Source organism: Pelecanus crispus, unplaced genomic scaffold, assembly GCF_030463565.1.
Source record: "Pelecanus crispus isolate bPelCri1 unplaced genomic scaffold, bPelCri1.pri SCAFFOLD_161, whole genome shotgun sequence".
In the NCBI taxonomy this organism is placed as follows: domain Eukaryota; kingdom Metazoa; phylum Chordata; class Aves; order Pelecaniformes; family Pelecanidae; genus Pelecanus; species Pelecanus crispus.
Window position 1 is genome coordinate 12,509 of NW_027461272.1, and position 9,741 is coordinate 22,249.

General features: G+C 44.0%; 1 protein-coding gene across 1 annotated transcript; it reads right to left on the reverse strand.

Annotated features, from left to right (window-relative positions):
- Positions 1–961: 961 nt before the first annotated feature.
- LOC142596883 (uncharacterized) lies at positions 962–2,716 on the reverse strand (the record flags this gene model as incomplete). Its single annotated transcript, XM_075727343.1, is given in 3 exon segments — positions 962–1,153; positions 1,156–1,377; positions 1,379–2,716. Coding segments are annotated over 3 exon segments (1,752 nt in total), but the record flags the coding sequence as incomplete, so codon positions are not given.
- Positions 2,717–9,741: the final 7,025 nt, after the last annotated feature.

Consider the following 9,741-nt stretch of genomic DNA (forward strand, 5'->3'; position numbering starts at 1 on the left):
TGCATCAAAGGACCTAAAAGTGACTCTATAGAGGTTTCTAAGTTTCGCGCAATGGGGAGGGGGGTGCACTTGGTATAACCAAGTGTTAGATTCTTACCCAAAGGCATCCCGATGGGGGGCGGGAAGAGAGGCTCAGCCCGTCGACTGATCCCAGAGGTCAGAGTAGTACACAATGGTATCTTCCCTAACATCTCCTCTCTCTTAGGCTAATTTATACTATTTTTTACCTTTCAGGTGGAGCTTGAGGGACTCTAGTCATACATACTTTTGTTACGATTGGTGTAAAACTTTCTCACTTCGTTTTAAAGGTACAGGCTCAGAAAAATTCAGAGCACAGGCACAGTGAGGAGTGGTCTCACCTTAGAGGCAGGTAGGTTTTGGGATGGAGGTGTGTTTTGGTATTATAATGATATTATAATGAGCAAAGTTTACCAAAAGGACAGCATTTTGTCAAAATCATGATAGTTTGTTGGCTCAGGGTATCAATTATGCAGCTTATCGGTGCCGTGGTCCTCTTCTGAGTCCCTTATCACAGAGCTTGGCCGTGGTGTCTCCACACCACTCCTCCCTCTGGGCAACTCCCCTTAGAGCCAGTGCACCAGGCTCCCCTGATGTTGCCAACATCCAAGGTTGCAGGCTTAGGGAACTCCCTGTGGGATAGATTCCTTGCATCCCGCTGCATTTCATCTGGACAGCTTCTTCAATGCTGTGTTTTTCTTGAAATTGTAAATCTAAGTCTAATGTCTAAGTCACCTCCAGCAATTACTCCACATAATCCACCCCGTGACTATAGTCACTCAAGCTTCACGATATTTGGAATGTATTGGGTGCATCACGTATGTTTTTGGTAGTGAGGATCGTCGAGTATATACACATCTGGTGGGGATACTAGATGAGACAAATGTTTCATCATAATCCAAAGCTTAAAATATAAAGCAATGGTTAAAATAAGACACGATACAGCAAGTATTAGTAAAACAACTACAGGGTGAAGCATCCTATTTAGAACTCCTGTTGTGGTTGGTGACCATCCAAATAGAGTGTCCCACCAGTGGTGTTCTCCGTCTTTCTTCACTCTTTCCAAAACATGGTAGATCTCCTCAGCATCATGACAAACAGTGATGAGAGTTCTGTGTCCATTTTTTTTCGGATGTGTTTTAGCAGTTGGTCCAGGTCATCGTGTTGCAACAGTTTCTTCACCAATGTGAGATTCATCTCAATAGGAGTAGGTAGTAAATCTTGATACAATGTATAGTTAGATCGTAGCAGTTCATAAGACGTAACAGGAGCTGAATAATTGAAGTCACATCCTACAATTTTAGTAAAGTTACAAACACAAATATTTGAGTAATTGCTTATATCTACAGTAATGTCATCTACTAATAAAAAAAAAATCACAAAGGGTTCTCATACAAACACATCCTTTCCCAATATATACTAGTACGGTTTCAGGGGCTTCGTTGGGTTATATTTCAAAATGACAAACATTTCGTTCAGTGTCAAGACAAATGTCTTGAGCTTTGATGGTATTACTCTCACAAATGAATCCTTGCTGTTCTCGTACAATGCATGCATTGAAATCAACAGTTTTCCATTTGTTTCCATTTCGTTGGGCCCACACTCTATGCTCTAAAGGATAGAATATGGTACCATTATGATTCAACCCTAACGCGATGATTGGGTATATGGTGTATACCGAAGCATCGTGTATTGTTAAAACAAAAGCGGTGACTTTGCCATCAGTAGGGTTATAAGTGAAATTAACTGGATACCACCAGGACTGGAATTTTCTCTCATATTCATTTGCATTATCCCAAATGACTTTTTGGATTTCAGTGGACAAGGTGCCTTCCTCACCTTCCCATATTATTGCAGCTACTATAGATTGCATCCACAGTTGAGCTTGGATACAACTAAAAGCTAGAGAAACATTATTTTGGGCAGTGCCGAGTGCATCTGCAATCAACTGGTGGTCTTTCTTATTTACCTCTCCCCACTGAGGCAGCATGTCCGATAAGAGCCATTGATTAGTTCCCAGAGCTGAAAGAGAAGATTGTAATGGGTGTTTCAATGCACTTAAGTCACTGGTTACTGTGGCTAATTTATTAGCAAGTATTTCAGCATCTATGCTGTTTAAGACTCCTAGTCCCGTTCCTAAGACACTGGTCACATCTCTCCTTGATCGTGTTGGAGAGATAGGAGTCCATTTGCGTAACCATGCTGACCATCCTGCATAAGATGTATTCAGGAATGGTGAACAGGTAGGCTTAATTGCAGAGATATTAGTCTGCACTGCTAATTCCACTCGTTTGAGGGAGTATGATGGATTAAACAGCATTTGTTGGTGACCTGTATTTTTAATTATGTAGGGGCCTGCGTTGAAGATGAAAGGAGTTAGACTAATGGGAGGCCGAGTCGGTGCATTTCCAGACATTTGTGGGGGCAGAGGTTTTGTATCAATCATAAATTCAAAGAGTAATTCAGTGCCTCTGAAACCCCAAAGACAGTACACAATTATAGGTTTGGTATAGGTGAGATTATACCAACAATCCGAATTGGGTTCAGTTATTTTGTAACACTCGGTATTATAATTTTTCGGTCTGGAAGAGTCAGTGTAGATTGTTTTAATTTCGGTCGGCCGACGATAAGTAGATCCATTAGTCGCTTGGCAGCCAATTTGTATTGTCTGTCCTGGGATGGCCTGAAGTTTAGCCATCTGAAGAGAGTCATCCTAACTCCACTCATCTCTGGAATATACTTCATTTCCATGTATCATGTTCAATCATGTCTATTTTGAACTGGAATGACATCCCTGTACAGTGTTGTTTCGACAGCCTTGGCCCTTTACAGTATTGTTGCCATATACAAGCCACAACAGTGGGCTTCACCAGAATAAAATTGTACCAGCAATCCCACTTGTCAGTGGCACAAGATCTTTCTGTTATTGGATCTCCGGAAGTGTCAGATATTATCATGGATGTGACCTTTTCATGGGCTGATCCGTTGATCATTCTACACCCTACTTGGATTTTTTCTCCTGCTTTTCCTTTCAGGAGTGGAAGCCATCTACTGTCCCAGCCCCACTCGTGCTTTGAGAATACCTCAGCTCCATGCATAACTACAGTAGCTATGTTTAAATTTTCTTTGGTGGCACGTGTTCCCATAATTCCAGTGCATTGAATATGGGCTTGGGACCACGGCCATCCTGGGTCTTCTTGGCTACACATCAAAGGGAGTTGTGTTAGAATCAAAATGAAACCCCACATCATATATTCACGCATTGACAAAATCAACAGTCATAATATACAATGGATTCAGCAGTACGCCAGGGCATCCACTTCAGTCGGAGTCTTCTTTGAGATTCCTGTGAACACAAAAAGAAACAAAGCGTGCTCGGTTGTATTTAACCGGCAGGGTTAAAAAGAGGGTGAGATCCACTGGGTGCTAATCTGGTGTACTTTTCCAGAACAATCTTTAGCTTCCCATGCATAGGGGTTTTTAGGGGTAGTTAATACCATTGGTACCATTCCAATCTGAGACATTTTCACTAGTACAGGTTGTCCAAAGTAAAATTCTGTAGAAGGTCCCTCTGGTTTAGTATGAACTCTTGGGGTGATTGTATTAGCAGATGCACAAAAGGCTTTCATTTTGGGGCAACCATCTCCGCTCCATCGGTTATTTAACTGGTAGATGGCATCATACAACTGCAAATGCCACCCAGGCTTATGAGTGTTTGCGAAACGCTTAACCAATCCATTGGTGCGTTCCACAATGCCATTCGCCTGAGGATAGTAGGGGGTGTGAAATACCCACTGAATCCCTTCTTCCTTGGCCCAGTCTTGTACCACCGTAGCTGTAAAGTGTGAGCCATTATCACTTTGAATTTCTTCTGGTAGGGGAAGTGTACTGAACCATCCTTTAAGGCCCTTCACAGTGTTTTCCCCAGTAGCTGATGGGAAGTCAGCAGCCATGGTGAGACCAGATATAATTTCTACTCCCACCAGGACATATCTTTTCCCACCTGAGGGTCGCAATGGGCCGATATAGTCAATCTGCCAAGAGTGCCACAATGTTTTCCTGTCCCGAATGTGCAGGGGTGGCGCTTTACTCGGATGGTCTTTGTTAAGTCATAAATGGCACTGCGAACAGGCAGTTACTACTTGTTCACATAGTTTAACTGATACGGGCCATCCTCAGGCTATCCCTTCCCGATATAAGTTGGCCCGTCCAGCGTGACCATGCTTAACATGCAGCCATTTGAGTAAATGCTCCCATTCTCGGTTATCATTTACAACATCAATCTGTCGCAGCCGCGTAAGGCTGTCTACCTGTTGATTGAACTGAGCAGAGATAGAATTTGATTGATCATGTCCTTTTACCCATCCAACATGTAGCATCCGCTGCTCTCCTATCTCTAACAATTGCTTCCAGCTGTCGGTTTGCCAGACTGGAACCCTGTTCACTTGCCAATCATTTGCTGCCCAGTGACCTATCCATTCAGTAGCTCCTTTAAAGACAGCATATGAGTCAGTGTAGATGTGGCTAGCACCCTGTTGCGCAGCTAATAGGACTGCTCTAAGTTCCCCTACCTGTGCACTACCTTCACCAGTTTCAATCAGTTTTTCTCCTGTTGCTACTTCTAGTGCTACAGTGTGGAGTGATTGCTGGAGGTGACTTAGACACCAGATGTAGATTTACGATTACAAGAAAGGCACAGCATTGAAGAAGCTCTCTGGATGGAATGCAGCTGGATGCAAGGAATCTATCCCACAGAAGTTCCTAAGCCTGTAACCTTGGATGTCGCAACCCAGGGGAGCCTGGTGTGCTGATTCTGAGAGGAGCTGCCCAAGGGGTGGAGTGGTGTGGAGACATCACGGCCAAGCCCTGTGATAAGGGAACTCGAAGGGGCACCATGGCCCTGATAAGCTGCATAAGTAATACCCTGCGTCAGCAAACTATCATGATGTTGACAAAAATGCTGTCCTTTAGTAACTTTTACTCATTATAATGTCATTATAATACTAGAACACACTCCCATCTCAAAACCCACCCGCCTCCAAGGTAAGACCCCCCCTCACTGAGCCTGCGCTCTGAATTTTTCTGAGCCTGTACCTTTAAAACGAAGCGAGAAAGTTTTACACCAATCATAACAAAAGTATGTATGACTAGAGTCCCTCAGGCTCCACCTAATGTGTAAAATACTATAAAATTGGCCTAAGGGAGAGGGGATGTTAGGGAAGACATCACCGTGTACTACTCTGACCTCTGGGATCAGTCAAGGGGCTGAGCCTCTCTTCCCCCCCATCGGGACGCCTTTGGGTAAGAATCTAACACTTGGTTATACCAAGTGCCTCCGTGGGAAACTTAGAAACCTCTATAGAGTCACTTTATGTCTTTTGATACATCTGTGTCATTCTAACCTTTGGCAATTGTAGGTGCCTTGCAGTCAGTGAATTTATCACCGGTAATCCAAAGAACCTGTGTGTCTGTTGCTTTAATAAATTGCTTTGACTTATTGGTCTAGCGTGATAGTGGTCATTGAACGCGACCACACACTTTAAGTGTGGCCGTGATAGTTCATGCAGCACGACTAGACGAAAGGTGCCTACATTATTTGTGAATCCGTAATCGTGATAGTTCAGTGTGCTGAACGTGACTGGACTTATAACGATAAATTGGGTACCTTCCAAAGCCGAAAGGTGCCTGCGTTATTTGTGAATCCGGAATCGTGACAGTTCAGTGTGCTGAACGCGACCGGACTTATAACGATAAATTGGGTACCTTCCAAAGCCTCTCTTCACACAACAGAAAAAATTGGCGTAGTCGGCAGGATTACCATGGATAAACTGCTGCAAAGATTCAAAAAATGTGCCCCTTCCCAGGCTGGGAAGGAGTGGGCTCAGAAATTTTGGAAGGAATGGGCTCAGAAATTTTTGAAGGATAAAGAGAAAGTGGTAGAACGTATTGAGCAGTGTCAGGCGGTGCAGAAGTTTGGAGTGAAAAAGGGTAAAGGTGTGATTTGTGCAGTGTTAGGAGGTTGCTTGTCTTGTGCTCAGCAAGAGGCTAAAGAAACCCCTGCTCCCAAACTAGTTTCTGATGTAGAATATACAGCCTTGAAATCGGAAAATGAGGTGTTGAAGTCATCATTGGTTTTTGAGAGGGAGACAGGAAAAAGGCTAGGAACCCAAGTTGATAAAGTCGTGAATGAGAATAATCATCTTAAACAATTGCTAGAAAGGGTTAACCGGCTGTTAGATCAACCTTCTGTTCTGGTTAAGCAGATTCGCCAATTGATGCATAGTGCAAGTTCTGAAACTTGGGATGGTGATATTTGCTTTGATGAAACCCGCACTACTGTGCGAACAATTCCATCATCACCAACAGAGCTGATGAAAATACAGGAGAGTGAGGAACCCCTGGAGATTAAAGCCACAGGCTGCTCTGACCTGGCTGCAGCAGTACAGAAAGCAGCCTGCGTACAAGCAATATATGAAAGAGATGAATTAAGGAAATCTCCGATGTTAGCCCCTATTGACCCGGCACGATTAACTCCTCTTATTCATGGTCTCCCTGATTGTCTCATGATGTTTGTAGCAAATGCCCCTAGATATGTAGCTAGGTCCATTATAAAACCAGAAGAAACTACTGGACCTCGGGGTGGCGTAGAGAATCATATCCAAATACCTGTTAAATCCCTAAATGAACTTTCCACAGCTATTACAAAAGCTGCCTGTATCCAGGCTATGTATGATCGTGGCTCTCTTGACGTTCCCGTATCAGACATCATAAATCATGTGCGAGAAATGGGATGGGGTGATCCATCTGTTGAAACTGAAAATCCTGGTCATAACATCAGACAAATTAACCCATTAATTGTCAACCTAGGTTTACGACAATTAATAGAATTCCTAATAGACACAGGAGCAAAAATTTCTGAGAAGCTGGGTATACGACCCAGACAGCAAAGAGTTAAAGTTACTGGAGTGAACAGAGCAAGTGCTATTCATCAAACTGCAAAGGTTAATTTCTGGCTCCTGGACAAAAAATGCATGCTATCTACCCACTTTGCAGTGAAAACTCATAATGAAAATATTTCGGGGTTTGATGTTTTGAATGGCCGAACCTGGCATCCCCCAGATGGTAGTATATGGTCCTTTAGTTCAAGTCTTAATCCTAACCCTGATGAAGATTGGGAGGCTACAGTGCGTTTACTCCACGCAGCCCCTGCACGCCCTAATATTGCAACCTGAACAGCCACACTGCAAGCAGCTGCACACCCATGGATGGCAGCACTAGGAATGTGCCTATGACTCTGACTAAACCTCGTGGCACACTTGCTTGGGAAACTATTGATAACAGCGGTACAAAACATAGAATTACTACTAGGTGGATTTATCATGTATCATAAAAAGGGGTAACCTGTTCGGACTCTCCCCGCCTGTCGTGGTTTAGTCCCAGCCAGCAACTCAGTACCACGCAGCCGCTCGCTCACTCCCCCTACCCTGATGGGATGGGGGAGAGAATTGGAGGAGTAAGAGTGAGAAACACTCCTGGGTTGAGATAAGAATAGTTTAATAATTGAAATAAAATAAAGTAAAATAATAATAATAACAATATAATAATAATAATAGTAATAATAATATACAAAGCAAGTGATGCACAATGCAATTGCTCACCACCCGACGACCGATACCTAGACAGTTCCTGAGCAGCGCTCGCTGCTCCCCGGCCAACCCCCCCCAGTTTATATACTGAGCATGACGTCATATGGTATGGAATAGCCCTTTGGTCAGTTTGGATCAACTATTCTGGCTGTGCCCCCTCCCAGTTTCTTGTGCACCTGGCAGAGCATGGGAAGCTGAAAAAGTCCTTGACTAGCATAAGCAGTACTCAGCAACAACTAAAAAAATCAGCATGTTATCAACATTCTTCTCCTACTAAATCCAAAACACAGCACTATGCCTGCTGCTAGGAAGAAAATTAACTCTATCCCAGCCGAAACCAGGACAGTATCCACCCCTTATTCTATACCATCTACGTCATGCACAGGCCCTCCCCTTTCCAATGTGTTCCAATTAATCACCACCGCTTTCCCTATCTTGATATACACACAGATATCATTCCCTTCGTCTATGGCCCATCCCTCTAAAATGTCCATTGAGTTCATTTAGCCCATGACTTTGGGTTCCATCTGTCATCACAGTCTTTCAGAGCAGGAGAGGTGGTGTGCAGTGTTGGACTGTTGCATGCTGAAGTCAGTTCTCATTCCAACATGGTTTCATCAAAGTTCATTTTCATTAAGCTGGGCAATTCTTACTGCAATACCATTGATGCGGCATATAGCAATCATAATATATAGTATTATATACTTAATATTAACCTACTATATTATTATATTAACATGCAGTTAAGAGATAACATATAGTTAAGAGATAACATACAGTATTATAAAGCAATTAATATTATACAATTCAGTTCATTGGCTATTTTCACCCAAAATCAAATTCCCTTGAGGTACACATTGGGCTTCCCCATCCTTTCGCATCACCCACCAAGTGCACCCAGGTCCTTGAGCAAAAGCAATCCCACGAATGGGTTTGCCTTTGCCAGAGGGGGAAGTAACCCAGACTGTCTTCCCCAGCATATTTTTCATGTGCACTACAGGAACTTTATCCTCCTCTACAGTACCTAAGAGTTTTGATTGGGCAGGGCCAGTTCCATTGGCAGATCCCCTAGTGTTGACTAACCAGGTGGCCTTTGCTAAATGTGTATCCCAATATTTGAATGTCCCACCACCCATTGCTCTCAGGGTAGTCTTTAACAAACCATTGTATCGCTCAATTTTCCCGGAGGCTGGTGCATGGTAAGGGATGTGATACACCCACTCAATGCCGTGCTCTTTGGCCCAGGTGTCTATGAGGTTGTTTTGGAAATGAGTCCCGTTGTCTGACTCAGTTCTTTCTGGGGTGCCATGTCGCCACAGGACTTGCTTTTCAAGGCCCAGGATGGTGTTCCGGGCGGTGGCATGGGGCACGGGATATGTTTCCAGCCATCCAGTGGTTGCTTGCACCATGGTGAGCACATAGCGCTTGCCTTGGCGGGTCTGTGGGAGCGTGATGTAATCAATCTGCCAGGCCTCCCCATATTTATATTTCAGCCATCTCCCTCCATACCAGAGAGGCTTGAACCACTTGGCTTGCTTGATTGCAGCGCATGTTTCACACTCATGAATAATCTGTGCAATACTGTCCATAGTTAAGTCCACCCCTCGATCACGAGCCCATTTATACATTGCATCCCTTCCTTGATGGCCTGAGGCGTCGTGGGCCCACCGAGCTATAAATAATTCACCCTTATGTTGCCAGTCCAAATCCACCTGAGCCACTTCAATCTTAGCAGCCTGATCTACTTGCTGGTTGTTTTGATGTTCTTCAGTGGCCCGACTCTTAGGTACATGAGCATCTACATGACGAACTTTTACAACCAGGTTCTCTACCCGGGCAGCAATATCTTGCCACAATGCGGCAGCCCAGATTGGTTTGCCTCTGCGCTGCCAGTTGCTCTGCTTCCATTGCTGCAGCCACCCCCACAGGGCATTTGCCACCATCCATGAGTCAGTATAGAGATAAAGGACTGGCCACTTTTCTCTTTCAGCAATATCTAAAGCCAGCTGGATGGCTTTCACCTCTGCAAACTGACTCGACTCCCCTTCTCCTTCAGCAGTTTCTGCGACTTGTCGTA